This window comes from Lissotriton helveticus, chromosome 2_1 (assembly GCF_964261635.1).
Source record: "Lissotriton helveticus chromosome 2_1, aLisHel1.1, whole genome shotgun sequence".
NCBI classification, from domain to species: domain Eukaryota; kingdom Metazoa; phylum Chordata; class Amphibia; order Caudata; family Salamandridae; genus Lissotriton; species Lissotriton helveticus.
Genome location: NC_136059.1, coordinates 1,208,232,921 through 1,208,257,845, shown reverse-complemented (window position 1 = coordinate 1,208,257,845; position 24,925 = coordinate 1,208,232,921). Strand labels below are relative to the sequence as shown.

The window sequence follows — 24,925 nt, the reverse complement described above, 5'->3', positions numbered from 1 at the left end:
CGTAGTCCTTGAAAAACACACACACGCTGCAAAGGGTGGGTTAGGTGTCACAAAGACACCAGTTACTTGTTCCTGTTCCAGAGCCCTTATGCAGATGATCCTTAATCCGAGCAGTTTATCTGGTGCCAGCCTGTCATGGATAAGAAAAGGCAAGGCAGGGAACAATAGCCTGCTGCAGACAGCGGTGTGTAATAATTAACAACAAGAGCTCTGCCCAGCATAGCGCCTGTGCATGGAGTTTGGAATCTGACCCTTACTACATCTAGATAAACATTACCCTGGCGAATCCCTGCCTCTTTTCTCCCCCTGCTCGCGGCTGAACAGGTCAGGGGCCTGTGTGGATACATTCTGCTGACCCTGCTTCCAGAAACTGAAGATTTCATTGTGCTGCTCTGGAGGGTCGCACAGCAAATCATGAAGCCACTCGTTGTGACGTTCCTCTGCATAATACCCGCCCTCGCTGCTTCTGTTAAAGGTAGGTCCATGACAATTTCCGGTAGCCACAGAAAGATCAAATGGAGTCAGTGAACAGATGTTTACGGACTTTAATGGCGATTTTGATAACAATTCTTCTGCCATCTGCACTTTTGATGCTTTTCTGATATGGGCTTGCTGCGTCTATGGCTTCATAGCTGGTCGTTGCAGGTAGTCGCTACCAGCACTCAGTTTTGTGGACAGGACTTAATTTTCCATCATTTATTTAATTGCGCTTGCAGAGAGCTTTGGGCGCCGGCTCCCTTTATTTTCCAAATGAAGCACTTCCAACTTTGCGTGGATAGTACTTAAGAAAGTGCCTGGATGGGCAGGCAGTAACACAACAAATATCACTCAATACGGATTCACGTTACTTTGATTAGCTAAAAAACGGTACTTTTCTGTGTCTGACAACTTCAGTGACGTCTTGAGTGAGAAAATGGAAGGCATACATATCTTTCAGGATGCATATGTATAAAAAAACGGAAACATGCCTATATTAAATCTATAAAACAAAACACATAGATAAACAGCATCCCCCTGCCTTGCCACTAAAAATGGGAGTTCCACAGGGAGACTTTGCTCAAGCAAAGTTAATGGTTGTGCTTGGCTTATGGGGTGATTTCCCTGGAGTCTGAAGGGGAAGGGTGTTTGGTGGTCAGTAGAGGACTGTGGGGATTGTAGTTTTTCTTTGCACTGTCTCTGTTGCTACAGGTATGTCAAGTTGTCCTCGGTGTCTTGTGAGATGCTTATCAAGTCCTTACCTACTTTCTATACCTAACACATATTTTCTTATTTTGGGATCGATGTTGGGCAACGGAGCACTGACGGATCCATCGACAGGGCTGTGTTGCCAACAGATACTCAGGAGACCAGGGTTTGGCAAGAGCCCTCTGATTGGGGTTATTACTTTGCATTTAGAAGTACAGTAGTCAAGGCCAGACTGGCCTATGGGGCAACCAGGCAGAACCAGAAGGACTGGTCTGACATGTCAGTGTGTGGGTCAGTTTTTTTGCTGTTTGTGGACCCGTTTTATGATCTGCTGATTTTCCTGATATTAGGACAAACATTGCCTTTAGCAAGCTCAAGTCCACGCAGTCTTCCATGCCTTGCAAAACACCTATACAGGGTGCCTATGCAAGCTCAAAACTGCCCCTGGTTGAAATCATAGGCCACTTTTTGGCTATCTAATTCACTAAGGGGCCACTTTTACTTTGGTGCCTGGGTACACCCTCATACCTAGTTGATTATAATGGTATCCCATAGCTGGATATGAAACCATACAGCACATCTAATAGGATCCAAAGAGTATATCAACCTGGCTTGCTTGTTACAATGCCATGTCTAGCTTCGTAGACGATAGTGATAAATTCAGTCTGGTGGCATACCTAGATTTATAATATAGGATGCGCAAGTGGGTACAACAGACCAAGCTGGGCACATTATCATACCTCAAAGGGAAAAATATCATACCATGGATATAATAGCGAGAGGTTGTAGCCTTACGGCTAGAGCGGTTGACCTCGAAGCTGGGGAACCAGGTTCGAGTCTCAGCGTCGGCTCAACATCCTGTGATCCTGAGCAAAACACCTAATCTCACCGTACCTACAAAAAATAATGAATGTGTCCTTGTGTAATGTAACGTGCTCACGTAAAGCGCTCCAATACATTCGGGTGGAGTTTGCACTATATAAAACAGCAAAAAAACAAAAAAGACAGTGGTACAGTCCTGTTGACCCTCAACGTATTGTGCCATGCTGGGCACTCATCCTCACACTGACAGTGACCAATATGCGTTAGCAAGACAATTTAGCCGGCATACATGATGGGTGAATATAGCTATGCATATATCATATTCCCGCCTTGTTTGCTAGGCTGCTAATTTTGGTTACACTGCCCCTTTTTGGGTATTTTCGGTGGAAGGGAAGCAAACAAGACATACCCTCTTGTGCTTTAGAAGTTAGAGAGGATAGCAGAATGATACATGTCACTGTTCTCAGTCATAAGAAAAAAAGAAAGTTGTATGCTGATAGTCTCAGATAGTGGTTCCAGTTAAAGAATTTCAAAACCCATGAAATAAGGTAACATCCCTTAAGTGTTTTTTTATGGCAAATGAATTCTGGCAAAATTACTTTCATTTTGTTGCAATGAAGCAGCTTGCCCTTTCAATAGCCAATGCGCCCTCCACTGCTGCACTATGAAATTGTTCACAAAAATAGATAGCCTATACAGACATGCTCCCTTAAAATGAATTATGTAACAGGGAAAAACGTTTTTTGTCTCTAAACATCACAGCCAAAAGCCTTCTTTCCGTCCAGTTCTTTAAATAGCATGAGAAGCATTTGACCAAAACAATGGCTCTTTAAGAAGGTGTGTCCTTGTGTTTGTGTCCAGAGACAGGACTTCTACTTATTCGGGTGTTTACGTGGTCTGTTTGTTTTTCATAGGCTTGGTAAGATTTGCGTTTCATCTGTGGCCTTCGACCAGACCAAGACTAGGTTTCACAGAAGTACTATTTTAGTTGCCAGTAATTTGTCCATTTATGACCAGGAGAGGAGGGGTCTCCGAGGGCAAAGTTCACCAGCTTCCTGGTACAATGGGAGCAGAAACAGTTTAGGGCTGGTGACAGAGATTACCGAAGGTTCATTCAAGTCAAGGTGAGATCCGACGGGGGTGGCTGGGTGTAGGCGAAGTAGAGAAATTCAGGGGTATGTTGATAATTAAAGTTGAGGAAAGACATGTTGTGTTCGAAATTCAGAACTCTGTGTTTCGCACTTGATAATATACAGGGGTATAGCATGCCCTTGAATCATTAGAGTGTACACAATACACAGTGGAGAGAGAGTAAATGGCTTGGGATAAGGTTTATGAAGAGAAATAGCTGAGTAACCGAGATAACGGGAATAAGGAGATAGTGAGAAACATTTCTCCTCATCAACTTTGTGAATATTTTTTTCACACTTTAGTATCTTTGTGAAGTTTGTCAAGTTTGCAAAGACGTCTTAATATTATATGTACATTTACTGTTCGGTTACTTAAAACCATTACAAAATTAAACAACATAAACAGTACATTATCATTTCATATACAAAGAGTTCATTAAATTCAATTTATCATAATACTATATAATTGTTCAAGTAATTTTGCTCTTACTGTGAGACAAGAGTTACTGAACTGCCTGGCAAACAACTCAATATTCAAGACGATTACATTAGGCTCAGAAAGCAAATGTAGTTAAATAAAAGATGCTGCGGTAAAACAGGGTTTTGCAAAATGCAAGATGCAAGGAAGCAGGAGACTTGTTTCAAAATTATTGGTTGCCATGACCAGTTATTTCCTTTAAAAACGAATACATAATTAAGCTCAAAATTCCTTAAAGAAATAAATACCTACAAACATTAGTACATGCTACACATAGCTATAAGTATAACACGTAAACATTTTATAGAGCGTATTCTGCGGAGAAAGGGCTTGAAATGTGGTGACAGTGCAAAGAAGCAAACTCAGCATGGCAAGATTGTGCAAAGTGCAAAGTTCATCGCGCATGAGAATTTCCTTAGGGCAAGCGGGACGGCCAAGCACCTCCTTGGAGCTACCGGCTGACCGTTCCTTCATGGTAGAGCCACCGTTCGCCATTATGCAGCTCATTACAGTACATTTATCATCAGAAAGAGTCTCTGGATTACTCTTAGGTCTTTTAACTGGCCGGGGCTGCCTCCAGGTGCTACAAAGCTGATGCACTGCAGTGGAAGTTATTAAGACTTGTGGCTGTTGACTCACCACGAGTTACGTCCTGCCTACTTAATTTATTGACTGCTCAGTCCAAAAATTTGACCAATTGAATGTTCATAAAAGTATTGTCTGGATTGAGGGTGTTGATAATGGCCTGCAGGCAGGTGCGGATGCCTGGTTTTTTAGGTCTCGTGGCGTTGAACAGCACGTAAGCGCTGTCTCCGCCAGCGACCTATTGTCGCTGGATCCGCTTCCCAGGAGACAGTACCTGGCCGCGCGCATCTCGCAAAAGGCGATCGGCGCAGGCCACGCGCGCGCGAACGCGCTCGCCGTGGCTGTCTCCTGGGAAGCGCAAACATACACAGGCACACCTCCCCCTGCACGCATGCGCACAAACAGAGACAAACACACACGAGCGCACCTACACACACACACATACAGAGACCCCCCCGCCCCCCCCGCCGCCGCTGCACACACAAGCGCACCCCCCTCCAACTAAGCCCCACTTACCGGCTTTGTTGACTTCTGCAGACTCCGCGGGGCTCTCCCTCGGGCATGGGAGCCCCGCGTCACCAGCACTGCTTCTCTGGCCATCCGAGGGCGCGTGCGCGGGCTTCCGGAGTGCGAACTACAAACGTCTACGCTATGACGTCATTTTGTAGTTCATCACACGTCAGGACATTGCGGCGCATCTGGGGAGCATTCGGATTTTAAATCCCTACACTCGTTTGTGGAGGTGCGGTTTTGACTGACAGAGACTTTTTGGGCTCAGGTTGTCTCCCCTTTTGAAGTTTCCTAGATACACATGCCGCACGTTGCTTCTGTACAAAGACTACAGACGCCATATTGCTGACATCACTTTGTAGTTCTAAATACGGGCGCAGAGCGGTGGCTAGTACCGAGTGTTGCTCGTTTTTACACAATAGATGCTTCTTGGGACAGTCCCTTGTGCCAGGCGCTCCAATGGTGATAACGTCTTGCCAGTTAAAGGTACTTTGCGTTTGCTGACGAGGCAGGCCGGTGTATGCACTCCTCCTGTATGACTTTGATTTGGTGTATTATGAGCATGATTTATCTTTACAGGGAGATGTGGTGTGTGAAGCGACAGTGTGCAGCAAGGCTGGTAGATTCAACCAGAGGCCACTTTCTCTGTTAGGGGGGGAACTGTCTGTTGCGTTTTTCCACCTGATGCGCTGAAGCATTAAACTCATGAGACTTTAAGAATCTGGCAGCAATTAGAAATTACTCAATATGACCCAAACGCTTTATAATCAGTCGCAAATTATCTTTCAGAATCGTACTGAATTTATCACAACACACTTTAAAAAGCATGATTCTGTGGTATCTGAAGCAGAGGTGGGAGCAGCCTCAGTAAAAGCAGCCCCAGATGTCTGTTTGCTGTTACTGGTTTAGCGGCCCCTTTTGTTCTGTTTTTAGTGACCGGTGCAATACGGAATGAGCATTTAGAGGCACAGCTCAGTTTTGTGGGCTCACAGGGATCCGACCCAACACAGCAACAGGCAGGACCAGTCTCAGTTAGGTCCAATTTAGCTTGATGAATAAATATGCCCTTGGACTCTTGTGAAAATATACTTTCCATGAGCACAATCTCTTTAGTGGCAACCCCTATGGCCCGCTTAAGGATGCTGCTGATAGCAGTGGTAGTGCTGTTGTAGGTTTATAATAAGTATATGGAATGTTTGATTTGTTAATATGACTTTATGCAAATCTTTGTTAAATTTAAGATTTGTATTCGTATTGTTTCTTTTTATTTGTTTGTATTATCAGAGTTGCTTAAAAAAAAATCTAAAAAAAATAATAATAAAAAAAAGGTAGTGCTGTTGCAAGCAGAATTAGGAATGATGTTAGATGTGGCTTCATGCTTACCTATGCTGGTTAGGAATAGTCAGGCCACAGACCAAGATGAGACCCAAGAAGGAGAAGAAAGTCCCCTTTCAAGCACTGTATCTCTGCCCCCAGTATCCTTCAGGCAAGGGTTTCTGGAAGTTGTAGTAAGCACATACACGATCTTTCAGAGTGTCCTGCGTGGCTGGAGAAGAAAGCACCCTTTTAAACACTCTAGCCACAGTGTCCTCCAGTAGCCGTAGTGGCACAGAAACAGCTTTTCAGCATGTCCTGCCCTACGGTAGAAGAAAGCATCCTTGCAAGTGGTGTAGACCCACCTGCAGTGTTCTTCAGGCAGGGGCTTCTGGTAGTTGTAGTGCAAGAAAAGAAACAGTCTTTCAGCGTGTCTACTAACATCAGTATGTAACTGACATTACAAAAAATATACCTAATGTTCATTAGCCTTTATATCACCACAATCATAACCATTCATTACACTGCTCATGACCTCACTTATTAAATCACCGATGACATAAAAAACGAAATAATCTGTCATATTACGGGTGATATTACGTTTCAGGTCACCTTTGACATAATCAAATACCTCGGTTATGATTTACACAATCAAATACATCAATAATAAAAAACTTCAGTGGGTCTCCTGTGTGACTGACATGCTCCTGCAGCCCCACAACCATTTTTAATACATTGTTGGTGAACCTGCCACCTCTTGGGTAGCTGAAGAGGAATATACAAATTTTAAAATGCGCTAGCTAGGGGTTATGTGGCGCTCTAGGCTCCCAGCTGACCGGAGCCAGCGGCAGCCCTTTGATGTGGCCACAACTGTTTTCTGAATGCGCCGGGCACATTTTCTACAGGCACACACACCACCAGCCATCAGTGCACGCATCAATTGTTAACACATCCACAATTAACTATTGTAGCAATCGCAGTATGGCGCACTTTACTTTTAAACATGTCAGTGCACGCTTTTCCACCATGCACACACACCACCAGCCATCAGTGCACGCTTTCATCAGGCATACACACCACCGGCCATCAGTGCACACTTTCAACAGGCACAAACACCACCAGCCGTCAGTGCACGCTTTCACCGGGCACAAACATCACCAGCCGCCAGTGCACCCTTTCACCAGGCACACACCACCAGCCGCCAGTGCACCCTTTCACCAGGCACACACCACCAGCCGTCAGTGCACACTTTCACCAGGCACAGACACCATAAGTTGTTAGTGCATGCTTTCACCGGGCACAAACACCACCATCCGTCAGTGTATGCTTTCACCGGGCACAAACACCACCAGCCAATATAGAGTTTGCAAAAAAATTCATGCAACACATTGTCATATACAAGGCCAATAACTCAAAGTTGAATGCTGCGAGGCCTATTGCATTGCAAATGCTTGTCTATTCTGGTCTCAGGCCGCTTTCCGTTCTTCCAACTGGGCAGAACAGCTACAGACTGCATGTTGGAACGATTCCTCAAACACACAACAACCACTGCACATTATTGTTTCCAAAGGCCTGCGCCACCTAGATAGATGTTTCAAAAACAGCCAATCCCCTAGTCTAAGAACCACAAATGTACGTTTTTATATTTAGAAGACGTGGAAAAAAGTAGAAGGAGCAATCACTGCAGAACTACAATTTTAGCTCAATTGTTCTAATAAAAAGTAGTTTAGGGGGAGAAAATCAGCCAACAAAAATAGTTTGTGTGGGAAAACCCCTGCACAGAAGTTGGTAAACATAGAAGATTTAGCAAATTGTGCAAAGCTAGATAACTTAATTCTTGCCAAATTAGGTAAACATCACTCTTCCTTATCCCAGTTCCAAAATAGAACAAGAATGCTGCATTAAGCCTGTAATGCAACATAAAGGAAAAACTATATTAAGTGCTTGAGGACTATGTCAAGGAATCTGATGAACTAAGTAAGGTATGTGCAGATGCCCAAGTAGCACTCGTACAGATATCTGTTAGATGAGCTCCCTGATTCCCCAGTCAGGAAACAGTCTTACCCTTGTTGTTAGAAAGACCTATAACAAAGAATATATCAGACTGTGCTCACTTTCCTACTCCAATCTAATACCACAAGGATGGCACATTAACTACCAGACTGCCTAAAAGTTCGGGACTGAACAATGTAAGTCCAAACATCCCACAAATATCCATTAAATGGTTTAATAGTTCATGCTCGGAGGCTGGTGAAGTATAAAAATGCAATCTGAGACCCATAAACATTAAAGGGATCTAATCTTGGGAAGCCAGGGTGACTTATACAGTAAGGCACTTTGGAAAACTCTTGCAGTATTGGCTCCCTTTATACTAGAGCACCGACTTCCTAGCTGGCTAGGGTCAGCGTAGCTGGAAAAAGGACTTTAATAATCATCCTAAAGAAACTCACAGCTGACCCCACAGACCTAAACAACTACTGCCCAATCTCCAATATTCCCACCTTGGCCAAACTTCTGGAAAAATGTGTTCAACACCAACTGACAAAACATATTGATCACTTCAACCTTCTAAACAAAAACCAATCCGTCTTCCGTGCAAACCACAGCACGGAATCAGCCATGACACACATCATTGATGATGCACTATAAATACTTGATCAAAATGAAGCTTGCCTTCTTATCCTACTAGACCTCTCCTCAGCGTTCGATATGGTCAAACACGAGCACTTGATAGATCTGTTGAAACACAGAATGGGTCTATCAGGATCAGTGCTCAAGTGGTTTACCTCTTTTCTGCAAAACCGGACTCAAAAATTCAAGGTCAACAACACCCTGTCCAAACCTGTTCCAGTTACGCTAGGAGTCCCACAAGGTTCCTCGCTATCCCCTACACTCTTTTATTTATTTATTTATTATATTTATATAGAGCATTATCACCGATTGGTCTCTAAGCGCTTGTACTTGAAGAAAACCTGAACCATTCAGAGAGTAGACACCCCAGTTATATCATACCCCATGCTTCTCGAAAAAGCACTGTTTTTAAAGATCGCCTGAAAGGCATTAGATTTGGTTCCTTCCTGAGACTTGATGGTAGCTTATTCCAGGCTAAGGGGAGAGTGGTTGAAAAAGCCCGTCCACCCAAGGTGGTCAGATGATAGCGCGGATTCACTAAAAGAGCGTCATCAGATGAACGTAAGGTTCTTCTAGGTGTATATTGCACCAACCTGGCTTTAATATAATTGGGTGAATTACCATAAACCGCTTTGTGAGCGATGCACAGACCTTTAAATAAGATCCTCTGCCTAATCGGAAGCCAATGTAATTGGCGTAAGAGAGGAGAGGTATGAGTGTATCTGGGCTTTCCAAAAATCAATCTGGCTGCATCGTTCATCACGATTTGTAGTCTCGAAAGTTGCTGCTGGGGAAGCCCAATGTAGAGGGCATTCCCATAATCGAGACGTCCTAGAATCATTGCGGACACCACCGTCCTTCGTGTGGAAAATGAGAGCATTGGGAAAATTTTCCGGAGTTGCCTTAGGAGGCCAGCGCAAGTGCCAACCACCGAAGACACTTGATTTTTCATGGATAGATTACCATCTATATGGATACTCAGGCTTTTCACCACTTTTGCAGGTGTCGGTGTCCTACCCAACTCCTGAGGCCAGAGAAGATCGTTCCGAGGATTGCTTGAGGTGGTAATAGGCAGTACTTCGGTCTTCTCTGGATTAATCTTCAGGGAGTTGGTGGACATCCAGTTAGTCGTGTATTTTAAGATGTTATGTAACCTAGCCTGGGTATCAGATGACTCCTCAATTTGTATGATAATCTGTGTGTCATCGGCGTAGTTAAAAATTTGACACTCCATTTGATTTAGAGCAGAAATCAGTGGCTGTAGGTATATATTAAAAAGGAGCGGTGAGAGGGCAGATCCTTGCGGCACTCCGCATGTTATTGCCGCAGATGTAGAGACCAAGTCTGACAGCTGGACCCTCTGCGATCTTACCTGCAGGAATGATGTTAACCAGCCCAGCGCGGTCCCCCCGATGCCCATATCTCTCACGCGTCTCAACAGTAGGTTGTGATTCACCGTGTCAAACGCGGCTGAGAGATCTAAGAGCACCAGGGCCCCAGGGATCTTTTTGTCAGCTCTACATCTTAGTTCGTCTAAAATGGATACCATCACCAGCTCCATGCTGTAATTTTATAAATTATATAAAAACCAGCCTGATTAGGCTCTAATAGGGCATTGGTCTCCAAGTGTTTTGAAAGATGACTCAAAACATGCTGCTCAATCATTTTAGCCAGAAAAGGTTATTGAGAAATGGGCCTGTAATTTTTATGATTTTTAACATCGGCCCCTGGCTTCTTTTTTTAAGTTCAAGTAAAATTTTATTGGGAGAAACAAATTTGGCAATACAAAAATAAAAGGTAAACAGTATCATCAATAAATATAATGTAGTAGAGTGGTACAATAAGTATTAAAAGATACAAAATGCGAGAGAGGAAAAGGAAGAAAGAGGAGAAAAAGGAAAGAAGAAGGGAATGAGGCTAGAGGCGGAAAATGTACATCATAAGAGGCATAATAACATAGGAAGTAATGCATATATACGCAAAGAAATAAATACTGGAGAAAAAGGAAGGAACGAAAGGCAACTCAAGGGGGTTTCGAAACTTCTTGGGACATTTGAGAGGTACGCTTGGCACAAACATCCAGATAGAGGGTGACAGGAAGCCATAGCGCATGTCTCTTCGAGGCCAAGTTAATGGGATAAACGGGATCAGCCTTTCCTCTTTAAAGGACACCGGGACCTGTCCCGTCTCTAGGGAACTATTAAAGAGGGTAAGCACATCCTCTTCCACTCCTGACATCGCGAGCTTAAAAACACTGGGTGGGCAAGGATCTACCTGCGAACCCGAGTTTACTCTCTCCGTCAGGGTGGCCAGAATTTCCTTAGTAATCAAGGGCAGATTGTTTATAGGATACCGTACATCAGCAGGGTCCTGCATGATATGTAATGGGCAGTCAAAACTTTGCATCTGGGAAATTTCTCCCAGGAGGTTATCGATTTTCCTGATAAAGAAATCCTGAACGTTCTGGCAGTCTTCCTGTGAGAATTCAGGTTTCTGTTCTTTGGTATTTCGCAGTTCCTTGAGTACTTTAAAATTTTCTTTCTGTGGCAGCTGAGCAGTCTTTATTCTATTCTCAAAGAAATCTGCTTTCCGGGCCAATATGGCCTTTTTATATTGTACAAGCTCCTGTATATACAGGTTCCGAGTATTGCCATTATAATCCATCCTCCAGGCTCTCTCCACCTTACGGAGCGCCTGTTTCTTTGCTCTTAGAGTTTCATCAAACCAAGGAGCTCCCCTCCCCCTGTCCACCCATGTCACCCTTTTTTCTGGAGCAACGACATCGATGGCATTTTTTAGTTTATCAAATAATTTTTGACTGCTAAGCTCAACATTCCCAGAGGTTATATTTACCTCCTTTGTGTTTAATAAGTGTCCAACCAGCTCCTCCTGGTTAATGTTACCCTATTTCCTTACCATTTTCCACGTAGTTCTTTGTTTATTCCCCACCCAGTTGCTTTTCTGCTGACCAATAATTAAATAGTGGTCTGACCAAGCGCATGGTGTGGTACTGAGGGAATCTGGCAGGGAGTCTAGGCACCATACCAGATCTAAAGTATGGCCTTTCTCATGGGTGGGGCCGGTCACTATTTGACGCATACCCAGAGTCATTAGAGCCTCTTCAAGAAGAAGGGCTTGTCCTACCTTTGGGGAAAGCTCCCAATGGAAATTAAAATCTCCAATGATCATAAGGTTATCATAACGAGACCTAAGGTCGTGTATGAGCTCTAGTAGGTGATCCAGAAAGATTGATTCAGCCCAGGGGGGACGATATAACAATAAGATAACCCAACAGATAGTACCCCTCTCAAATTTCACTCCAAGGGTCTCTGCTCCACCCAAAGTTTCTGCGCATATCCTTTCCGGTTTCCAACTGTTGTTATATAAAAACGCTACTCCCCCTCCTCTCTTAGTACCTGTACGGTTAAGACAGATAGCCTCGAAGCCTGGGGGGAGAGAGGCGACCAAATCCGGGGTTGAGGATTCCTCAAGCCACGTTTCTGTGACCCCGAGGATGTCAATATCGCCATCCTGTAATAAAGGGAAAACTTCTAAATTATGTCTCTGTAAAGAGCGAGTGTTTAACAACCCCAAGTTCAGGATATTATCCATCGTGCAAGGTTTTGTTCCCTCCTTCAACTGTATATGTTTACATAGGCCCTCATGTCGTAATATGGCTTTGCATTCTTGGGGGGGTTCTACATTAGCCCGATTAAGTTGTAAAAGCGCAGTTCTACTGTATGTAACAAATTGGCCAGGGGTTGTAGCCCCTAGTCCCGGTTGGGCGCGGATGGGCGTAGATGGGCTCGCCTCTGGCAAACCTCCGGCGCGCCCACGGCGCGCTCGCTGCGCGTCATCGCTGCGCGCTGACATGTACCTGGTTGAAATAGACGTGCTACACTAGCCGCCTGACAGCTAGAACGCTGCCCCGAAATGGCGCATAAACCACGTCCCCACTATCCCCAAGATGGAACCACTCACCGATCTGCTACAAACATCCAACGTGCAATTTCACATGTATGCCGACGATACCCAACTATACCTCAAGATCAACACCCTGGACGACATTAGTTTGCCTAACACTACTCTTAAGACCACCCAAACATGGCTGGCAGAGATTCACCTCAAATTGAATGCTTTAAAAATTGAATTCCTCCTTATTGCCCCACCCGCCAAAGTCCCCATAATGCACAACTGGATCAAACACCTTACAGCACTCAACGTTCAACCAACCATTGTGGATTCAGCTACATCATTGGGTATAACTCTGGACTGTAACCTCAATATGCAGAAACACATTAGTAACGCAACAAAGTTAGCAAACTTTCAGATTAATACACTAAGGAAGCTGAAGCCCTTCCTACCTCCCAATGACTTCAAGATGGCGGTTCAGGCTCTAGTTCTACCGCAGCTGGACTATGGTAGTGTCTCGCTATGTGGTCTCACCAAAGCCACTACAGCTCCCCTAAGAGCCTCTACCAACGCGGCAGCGAGACTTATCACTGGCTCGAAAAGAAGGGCCCACATCTCCCCTGACCTAAAATCTCTAAACTGGCTGCCCTTTGAAGCCAGAATCCACCTGAAAATAGCTTGCATGACGCATAAGGCCTTACATCATAATGCACCCAGCTTTCTCACACAAAAACTCACAATATCCAGTGGGACAAGATCAACAAGAAGTGCGGAAAACCTCCTTTTGAAACCACAAAAATTCAACAAGAAAAAAACGTATAATCGATCCTTCTCAGGAATGGCACCCAGGATATGGAATGCCCTTCCACCGAAAATAAGACTAAACCCCTCCTCCTCATCATTCAAACTGGAAGTAAAAGGCATCCTTATGGCAAAATTCACGTAAACACAGCCTCATGTGTCTGTGAGAACCTCCATTCCCTTCATCAAACATATCAACCTAATCAATATATCTGCCATTACCATGATTCGTCTGTTCACCCTTGCTCTGCACCTTACTGCTTTGCTTTTTGTATGCTCAGTGTTGTTCTATTTATTTGATGTTCTTATCATTACTGTACTACCATGACTCATCAGGCCGCTCCTGTTCTGCATCATGTTGATTTGTCTTTTTTGTATGTTATGCTTTCTGATGCTATAGATTATGGTCCTGCTTACCTTTAATGTATGGTATAACTAAACACATTGACTGTAAAGCGCTCTGATACCCACAAGGGTCTTGTCCGCGCTCTATAAAACATTCAAATAAATAAATAAAAAATAAATAAAATTGTGGTCCCTGTAGAGTCTGCAGAACTCAAGGGACATCCCATGTTGGAAACAAAGGCATAAATGTGTGCCTTCATCTGAAAGTGTGCACCAGTCTGGAGAGCAGCATCTCTCTATCTTCCATTTCACCACAGGGCTTGCAAAAGACTGTGTTGAACACTGAAAGCAATTATTCCAGGACAAACTCTGGAAGAATATCATAACCTGCACACCTTTTTAGAACACGTAAAATATTTCTAGTTAGCGTAGAATTTTTGTGGATTGTTGACTAGTGACACCTAGCCTTTTGGAGGTGCTTCTAATACACAAGTCCACTTTTTCTAGTTCTAGGAGAACAATAGTATCACTCTGGCTGTCTGACCTGCTGAACTTGGGAGATCACCATCCTCGATAAGAGTGGGAATGAACTTCTGCATGACCAGGAAGAAACCACAACTAGGACCTAAGAATGTTCCCTTGATTCTTTCATAATCTTCCTCACTAACTTCCTCCTTCACTCCCTGTCCTTGTCCCTTCTCCACCTACCACCACAGGGTGACATTGACACCAACCTCTCCTCTCAATGATATTCTGCGGAGTCTCTTTACAGAATTCCATGCTCACCTCTGCTGAGAAAAGCTTAGTCCAAAGCTGAAACTTCCCAGTATTCCTAAACGGTAGCACCTCCGACCCCACAAACAGTAACCTTTAAAAATAAATAGTGCTTTTCTAATTTCCCTCAAGACCATGGAGCCCTCAGGGTAACTCACTTGTCCCCCAAGTAACCTCTCTGCACAATCAAATCTACATTTTACATGAGAAAAATGTCAAAGCAGACAACAAAAATGTGTTATAAAGGCAGTAAAAGTTTACTACAAACTGCTATCTTCTCTCATTACATGCTCTGTTGAGAAATACTCATACATTAACTACTACTGCATCAAATAATGGACACCATTTGAAATAAAATCTATATCTCTGTTTTCAAACACAGTATGTATTATTTTTTACATACTCCTTGGCATGTATTCATTCTACTCTCCTACACTGATCTAGCAACATCATCCAGTACCTCAAATACCTTCCAGTGTTTACAAATGTATCTCATATCTTTAACTTCTCACCAAGTCCCGTACTATTACTTCTTTCCTCTTACCTCCATGTCATCAACATCGCCCTCAGAAGAACTGTTCTATTCTCTCGGAAACCCCTCCATTTCTCCCACTAGCCATTAAACCTGTCCTAGACTCACATAACTGTGCTGACTACTATAACCCTTCTACCATTCATTGATAAGACCATTGAAATGGCTGTTTTTTAAAGCAGCTGCTCATTGTTTTGTGCACAATTGATAGAATGTGTGTTTCTTAGTGCTGCATAAGTGGGAAGTATTTTCATGTCTGGAGCAAGGCTCCGTCAGATCAACAGCTTCATACTTTTTTTAGGTCGAAACCTAATAGACAGTGCAGCTGTCTGGTTTGCTAAAGGCATCTTGGGGATATTCCAAAAGCTCTCCAGGGAATAGATTTTGCCCGATGCTTACCATTTGCTTTGTGGTCCGTAACTCACATTTGCTTGCTTTCTATTTGCTAGCTTTATTTGTTTTAGGCTGTCAAGTCTGATTGTGTCTCTTCTGTGGAGTAAAACCTGTTTACAAGAGTCCCCTGTATTCTTCCACCAGTGATCTTTTCAGTAAACAGGTTTTTAAATCTTGTTCTTATCTTGTCACATTTGCTGTGCATTCCTAGACAGAGTTCAAATTTCAGGCTCAGTCTTCCGAGGGAGCTTGGTGTTTACTTTTCTTTCTCTGACTTCAATGTGAGAGGATTTATGTGGCACTCATGCTGGCTATGGGGGGTGTGCTAGAGGAAGGCTGCATGATGTTATTTTTTTCTAGCCCACAACAAAATGTAAATGTCTGTAAGTATGTGCAGACATCTCAGAATATATCAGAATAAGGAAATCACAAATGAAGCACATTTTTGGTAATTCTGAAGTGTGATGGTAACAAATATGTTATTATGATCTAAATAAAATCAGTACACTAGGTGATGACATTTCAATACATTAGCTTTTGTGTTCGCTACTGCACTCTACACCACTTTAGTTTAGGCCACTCCACTCTACTCTGCACAACTACACTCTATTCCTCTCCATTCTATGCCACTCTACTCTGCAACACTACACTCTATGCCAATGCACTCTACCCTGTACAACTCCACTCAACACCAAGGCACTCTACGCCACTCTACTTTACACCACTTCAATCTACGATACTCTACTCTGCAACACTGCATTCTCAACCACTGAACTCTGCGGCACTCTACTCTGCACCACTGCTCTCTACACCACAACACACTATTCTGCACACTCTACTCTACGCCAGTCTACTGCATTCCATGCCAATGCCCTGTACACCACTGCACGCAATGCCACTCTACGCCACTCTACTCTGCATCACTCCACTATATGCCTCTACACTCTATACCACTGCACTGTAGGCCAATCCACTCTAGTCGACTCTTCACCACTGAATCCTATGACACTGCACTCTTCACCACTCTACTATACACTACTGCATCTACCCTGCACCACTTCACTCTAGCCTACACCACTGTACTCTGCGTTTCTTCACTCTACTTTAAAACAATCTACTCTACGCCACTGCAATCTATAATACTACACTCTATGCCATCCTACTCCACTCTGTGCCAACTCTACTCTATGCCACTCCCACACTTTACCACTGCACTCTACACTAATTTACTCAAAACCATTGCACTGTATGTCACTGAACTCTACGCTAATCTACTCTACACTATTGATCTCTACATCACTGCACTCTGCGCCACTCTATTCTACCGTGCACCACTGTATTCCACAACACTGCACTCTATGACAATTTGCACTGCAATACTGCACTCTCTGCCACTGAACTCTGTGCCACTCTACTCTGCACTATTGCATTCTATATAATAAGCCACTGTACTGCACTCTACACCACTGCAATCTATGCCATTACACTGTATGCCACTCTACTCTGCATCACTCCACTCAACACCACTGCAATCTACATCATTACACTCTATGCCGCTCTAATCTACACTGCACCACTGCACTCTACACCACACTATTCTACGACACTGCACTCTGTGCCATTGCACTTTACCCTGCACCACTCCACTATACCTGCACCATTTCACTAATTTTTACTTCATGCTACTTTGAAACAAACTACTCTGCGCCACTCCACTCTGTGCCACTCCATTCTGCACCACTCCACTCTACGCCACTGCATTTTATGCTGCGTCACTCCACTCTACGCAACTCTAATCTGCACCACTCCAATCTATCCTGCACCACTCCACTCTACACCACTTCACTCTACACCACTCTATTTAAAACCAATGCACTGTATGCCTATGCTCTACACAAGTCTACTCTGCACCACTTCACTCTACGCCACTCTACTCTACACCACTGCACTTCATGCCACTCTATTTTACACCCTTTCACCCTACGTCACTGCACTCTATGCCACTGTATTCTATTCTGCACCACTGTATTCTGCACTACTGCTCTCTTCGCCACTCTACTCTGCACCAGTGCACTCCATGTCACTACACTCTACTGTGTACTACTCTAAGCCTCTCTACTGCACTCTACATCAATGCACTCTTTGACATTACACTCTATGCCACTCTGCTCTACACCACTCTAATCTACTCTACACCACTGCACTCTACGGCACTGCATTCTAGACCGCTCTACTCTATGCCGCTGCACTCTACGGCACTCTACTCTACACTATTTGACTCTACCCTTCAACACACCCGTCTACACTGTACCAATCCATGCCACTTCAGTCTATGCCACCACACTTTATGCAACTCTACCCCACTCTGCACAACTCTACTATGTGCCACTGCATTCTATGCCACTAAAATCTACGCTACACCGCCCTCTCTACACCACTCTACACTACTCTACATCACTCTACTACTCTATGCCACTACCTCCTATGCCGCTCTACATATCCCTGCACTCTACATTACTGCACTCTACACCAATGCTCTCTACACCACTTTACTCAAAATCATTGCACTCTAAACCACTGCCCTTTATGCCACTCTACGCCCCTCCACTCTTCGTCACTCCTCTTTAGGCCACTCTACTCCAGCCTATGCCATTCTACTACACTCTATGCCACTGCATTGTATGCCCCTTCACTCTATTAGCCATGCTGAACAGCAGAAAGCACAGCTGTCTGGTATGCTGAAGACTCCTTCAGAACATTCTGTAAGTTTCCCAGGGAATGCTTGCTGCCCATTGCTTACCATTGGCTTTCTGTTTTGTAACTCACAGTTGCTTGCTTTCTATTTTACGACTATATTTCTTTTAGGGTGTCCAGCTTGAGCTTGTCCCTCCCGTGGAACATAGCCGGTTTCCCAAGACTCCTTGTATTCTTCCAGGAGTGCTTGCTTTCTTTAAACAGGCCTTTAACTTTTGATCTTATCTTGTCACATTTGCTGTGCATTGAAAGACAGAGTCCAAATGTAAGGCTGTCTTCCAAGGGAGCTCAGTGTTTACTTTTCTTTCTCTGACTTCAAAGTAAGAGGATTTATATGACAATATTACTGGGGTTGTGAAAGAAAAGGCTTTTTTCTAGCACACAACAAAATGTAGGTATCTGTAAATGAGATGTGCAGATATTTCAGAATATATCAGAATTGGGAAAGCACAAACGAAGCACATTTTTTGTAGTTCTGGAGTGTGGTGGAACCAAATAGTTTTATACAATCAGAAGAAATCAGAACCCTAGGTGATTCCATTTTCACACAATACAATTTGTGCACTGTATAGTTTTATCAGTACAACTGTATGTCTGTGCAAATGTAATGGTAATTTTAATCGAAAATGTGTTTTCAGTAATGGCAGTGCGCTAACACCCCATGCATACTCCACATTATGCCACTCCATTGTACACTGCTCCAGTCAACAACTCTGTACTCTATTCTATGCCACTCTACATCCCTCCACACTATGCCAACCTTTGACACACTCCTCACCTTTGCGACACTCCACTCTATGACATTCCACTTTATGCCACTCCACTCCCCTCCCCTCCAATCCACTCTATGACACACCACTCCGCTCTACCCCCTCCACTCTTCGACAAACCACTCCGCACTATGCCACTCTATGACACTTTACACCACTTTATGACCCTCCACTCTACGCCCTTTCACTCTACAACCCTCTACTCCACTATATGCCACCCAGCAACACTCTACTCAACTCCCTCTATGCCACTTCATGTCACTGGATTCCAGTCTACATTACTCTATGCCAGTCCACTCTATGACACTCTATGCCACTCCGCTTTATGACACTCTGTGCCACTCTATGCATTCCACAACACTCTGCAACACTCTACTCCACTCTAGGCCAGTCCACTCTACTATACTACACCACTGTATGCCACTCCACTCTACGACAATCTACTCAGCTCTACACCTCTCTGCTCTACTCCACTCTACTCCACTTTACGCAACTCCCTCTATGGCACTCCACATTACATTACTCCACTCTACAGTGCTCTATGCCACTCCACTCTACAACAGCCTACACTTAACTCCACACCAATCTATGCCACTTCAAGACACTCCTTTTTTACTTCATGCGACTCTCCTTTGTACCACTAACCTTTAGCCATGCTGAACAGTTTTCACGCTGGTGTATAAGTATAACATGGCTAAAACACATTAGCAAAGCCAATGGCTCTTGCATAGGTGAGACCTATTGGTTTTATCAATATGTGTTGCAAATAGCTTCTAAGCAACCCTCTTCCCCTAGTGTGATACTGGCCATGAGGAATAGAACTGGCACAAAAATGTTACTCAGCCACAGTGATGAACAAACTTTCTTTTTTTTTTAAAAAACAGATTTTATTGACTGCAGGAAAGATAGCACATGTAATGCAATGCTCTGCCATTGAGAGACAATCGCCATTATCAATTTTCAAAATTCAGGTTCAGTCATTTTCTATAATGAAACAGAATTACAAACAGAAAAAGCACACAATGTAGCCCCCTCCTCCCCCTTCCACCCACCCTCAGGACCCTCCCCCCCGCGCACCGCTGCCTGCTCCGCCTGTATCATACGTATCAATTGCATCGTACACCATACACACCAATGCGCCACCAGTGAAATCGTGTTTGCCCAAATGTCACAGGGGCTGAAGGACATTGTCTTCCGGTGGCGGATCCAATTCCAGTCCACGATAATCCGCCCACCTCTTCCAAATTTTGTAATGCTTTCCAGGGCAGCCCCTAGCAATATATATGGGTAGTTCCAGCCCCATACAAAAGTCCATCCCGTTTCGCCAGGCCATGAGTGATGGAGCTCTGGGCGCCTTCCATGATTGTGCAATGTCTCTCTAGGCCAGCGTTAGCCCCAGTAATAGCAAATGGCGCTTATACCTATTGCCCCCCACCCCAGCCATGACATGGAGCAGGGCCAGCTTAGGATCTCTCTGAAGCACCCACGCCAAAACCTCATCCAGGCATTGGAACACACCATCCCAGAATCTCCGCAGCACCCTACAGTCCCAGACCGTGTGGAGCAACGTTCCCACCTCCATCCCGCACCGAAGACAGTCAGGAGAGGCCACCAAACCTGCCCTCCACAAGCGCTGTCTAGTATAATATGTGAGGTGCAGGTATCTGAATTGGATGAGTCGCAGGCGCGTGGATATTGCCGCCCCTCTGGGACTCTCTAATGCCTCCACCCAGTCTTCCTCATCTAAGTTGCCAACATCCTGTTCCCATGCATTTTTAAGCCGTTGCAGGTCTGAGGAGCAGCGTCGCACCAGAGTTTGGTAAATGCGTGACAGTTTCTTATTCGGCAGCTCCCCCATAAAGATTTTAGCCTCTATTGGACTAAACTCAGGGAGTCGCTCCAATCCCGCAATGTACGGTGTTAGGGCATGATTGAATTGGAGGTATTTAAAAAATTGGGTACGTGGCATTCCAAACTCGTCCCGCAAATTATCAAATGATTTGAGCACACACCCTGACATAACGTCCCCTAGGGTAGAAATGCCGATAGCATCCCATCCCCGGAAGCCCACCAGGTTGTCCATCTGGGGTAGTCGGCCATTGCGCCACAACGGGGTTTCCTGAGCGAGAACATTCCACCAGCCCATCCTATGCAGAGCCTGCCTCCACACCCGAAAGACCACCTGCGTGATGGAGGGAAGGGACCTCCTGAGCGGTGCTGAATATAGGAGTGTATGGACGGACGCAGTGCCCATCAAGGCCCTCTCAACTGCATACGCCGGGTCGCCCCTATCCGCATACCACCAGTCATTTAACACTAAGAGGTGGGACGCCTGGTAGTACGATTGGACATCCGAAGTAGCTAGACCCCCGGTATAGGTCGACAGAAAGCACGTCCGCAGGGCCACCCGCGTGGCGCCCCCCTCCCACAAGAACCCGCTCAGCGCCGAGTTTAGACACCGGAACCAGCCTGGCGGCAGCATCTGTGGATGATTTTGCAGTTGGTATATCAGGCGCGGGAGCTCCACCATCTTAAAGATGGCAGATCTACCAAGTATAGAAAGCGGCATCTTAGACCACACCTTCAGGTCTTCGCGAGTACTATCCCAGACCGGGGTAATATTTCGCTCTCGGGCTATGACCGCATCTTCAGACAAGAACACACCCAAGTATTTCACCCCGTCAGCGGCCAACTGGAGCCCTCGCGCCCAGTCTCCCGCCACCTGCTGGCCTCCCAGTATCCATAGCGTGGACTTCCCGGGATTCATATACAGGCCAGAGGTTTTGCCAAAAATTTCCAAGATACGCAGGAGTCGGGGCCCAGACCGATTCAAATCTGTAAGGAAAAATAACACGTCATCGGCGTACAGGGCGATTTTATCCGTGAGGCCCGCCGACCACCGAAACCCCTTAAGCTGTGCGTCTATACGCATCCATGCCGCGAGGGGCTCCATAGCAAGCGCGAATAGATATGGAGACAGGGGGCAGCCCTGCCGTGTCCCACGCCTGATGCTGAAGGAAAGGGACACCCCTCCCCCCACCCGCACTGAGGCAGTGAGATCTGTGTACAGGAGCCGCACATATGCCAGGAATCGAGGGCCAAGGTTTAAGCGTCCCAACAGGGCAACAAATATGTCCAACTCAGAGAATCGAACGCCCTGTCCAATGCCCGCCAGAAACAGCGCCGCCTGCTCCCCCAAGCGTCGCCACGCAGATATCGCAACCTGGGCCCTTCTAATATTATGGCGAGTGGCACGCTGCGGCATAAAGCCCGCCTGGTCCGGGTGAACTAGGTCCGTAATGTAAGGTTTCAGTTTAGCGGCCAATGCCTTAGCCAACATCTTGGCCTCTGTATTCAGCAGGGAGATTGGGCGGTAGGACGTGTGACTCTCCGGAGGTCTCCCCGGCTTCAGGAACACCACCACCTCCACGTGTCGCCAGTCAGGGGGGAGCGTACCACTCTCACGCACCTCCTCGATCACTGGGCGGAAATGAGGACTCAGCTATGTCGCAAAGCGCCGAAAGAACTCACTGGGGAACCCATTAGGCCCGGGTGCTTTGCCCGGGTTCAATTCACCTAGCGCCATGGCCAATTCATCATCTGTCAGGGGACGGTCTAACAAATCACGAGCCTCGTCCGAGACAGCCCTCGGTGGGAGATCGTCAATAAAGCGCTGTATGACCTCAGCCTCTAGCCTCTCCCGAGGCACATACAGCTCCTCATAATAATCAGCAAAGCTGTCAGCCAGAGCCGCAGGTTCTAATATAGGCGCCCCATCCGGGCCCGTTATCCGGGGCAGGGGCTGGGCATGCATGATGCCTTGACACAGGCGGTGCAGCATATTGCAGGACTTGTCGCCCCATTGGTAAATACGACTGCGTGTGGCCAACCACGCCTGCCGTGCCTCATTCAGCAGTACGTAGGGTAATTCTGTTGCGCCAAAGCATGAACAAACTTTCTTTAAAAAGAATTTCCAGTCCTCAATTCAAGTGGGAAGATTGCTGTTCTTGAAATTCATCCAGTATTAGCAATCATCTCATCTTTATGTGGAGAAACTGATTATCCTACATCCAGAAGAAGAAATTCCCGGCCATTAACAAATTGACGCTACTGGTGATTGTTGGCACGTCTGAGTTTGAGTTTGACGTGGTAGATGTGAATCAGAGGGAACTTATGTGATTGTAAAGGCTTCTTAAGGTTCAACGTCCAGCAGTTATATGAGTGGTGAGGGGTAAGACGTGTCGACCACCAGTTGTGTTTGTCCTTGGTATAGTGCTTCTCCTGGTATCCAGCTCAGCCATCAGGATAACTCACAGTCATGTTACTTCTCTGTGCACTTCTCCTTGTGTTTACATTAAATGCTCCAAGATAGCACATTCCTTCAGGGCACACAATTGAATGTAATAAACCATGAAATGGGTTCTCTCACTGGTGAATATTGGGAATTTCTGCCCATTTTTGGTAGCCCGCATCCCAAATTGTTTTTCTGTCGCTGATGTGACAGTGGGAGTGAGGAATAAAAATAGTGTAGATATTAGCAGAAAAGTGGTCAGTAATGGTGCCACAGAACAAAAAAGTGATTGATAGAAATATTTAAATTCACCCTGACCCGTGGGAATACTTTTGAGTAGCAATCCATTCCATTGTTTTTAACTTCCCCTGAAGAAGGGATAAACCACGTGCAATGTATCATTACTCTGCTCCAAAAAGAGCAATCCAGCCAAATTACTGAGCCATGTAACCCTTGAACTGAAATACTAGCAAACCCAGATTCCTATTGACCTTTATTTTCATTGGTGATGGCAAACACAACTTGCACTGAGACAAACGTTTAGACTTGCTCATGCCACTTACATTGGCAATCAAACAGCAATAATTGTGGATAGAAAAACCTAAACCCTTTGAATATTCCGAGTAGCATTACATTGCATTCATTTGTCGCTTATCCCTTTCACTGGAAATGGGGACCAGCCATCTGAAAATCTTTATCGGCCTGTGTCAAAAGGATTAGTACCGCCCAAACAGCTGGCCAGGTATCCTGTGACCACTTGGGCACCCACTCGCCGCATCGGCAGGCTCACTTAGGAGAAACATGAAGGATAGAAGTGTTTGAATTAATGTAAACAAATTAGAATGTAATTGGATATCATTCAGTTCCAGCGTCTATACCAATATACTAGGGGCCAACCATATGCAAATCTGCATAAATCCCACTCTTAAAGGGGCAGGTATTCAGAGCTGCTAAACTACAACACCGATGAGCTGCACCTGTACCAGTCCTCTTTGTTGGAGCCAGACCCCGTTTGGGTGTCACAGGGCAGACTTGGGCAAGTGGGCCCCAACTTTGGTGGATGAGGTAATTTGCCACTGGTATCTTGGGGTCTGCCCTATCATGACTCTGCTACCCGGGCCAAGAACAGCCCTTTCTGCACTTGACTCTCAGGGTAGTGCGGTCAATAAAAGTCTTCTTCAGGAAGTCGTGTAGGGGGCAGTTGTTCAGAACTCAACAGTCAACCAAGAGACACAATAGCATAATTTCTAACAAAGTGCTTATCTTTTGTGTGAAAATAAACAATTAAATCACAATGCAGAACTAAATATTACACACTTCGAGGCAAACAAAATACATGGTTGTAAACTAAGTTGTGTATAACAGTGAGCCCCACTACACCTTGCTTCCCAATAACCACACACTTACCAAATGCCCCTTTCCTTCATACACCCTGTTTCCCAATGTCCTGCGTTCTCCCTCTATACTTTCCAATATCCCCCTTCCTCCCACTATGTTTGAAATACTGTATCTACAGTCTCAAACACATAAAAGCTTTAGGCAGGATTAAGCACAGGTACAGATGGCTCAATACACTCATAGGTCAAATGTGTAACTTAGTTTAATGTTTATTTACTCCTTTGTCAAAATGTCTTACCATGTGCACCAGATTTGTTTGCACAAGTTTAATCTTCTGTCCCCGGTGGAGGCTAAGTCATG

At 45.1% G+C, this 24,925-nt stretch overlaps 1 protein-coding gene across 1 annotated transcript in view; it reads left to right on the top strand.

Annotated features, from left to right (window-relative positions):
• The first annotated feature begins 203 nt into the window (after positions 1-203).
• The window catches only part of MTTP (microsomal triglyceride transfer protein), a 324,058-nt gene continuing 299,336 nt past the window's right edge, over positions 204-24,925 (top strand). The window contains exon 1 of the mRNA XM_078676089.1: positions 204-475. Coding sequence (XP_078532215.1) covers positions 415-475 — 61 coding nt within the window. The 5' untranslated portion in view covers positions 204-414. The remainder of the gene's footprint in view (positions 476-24,925) is intronic.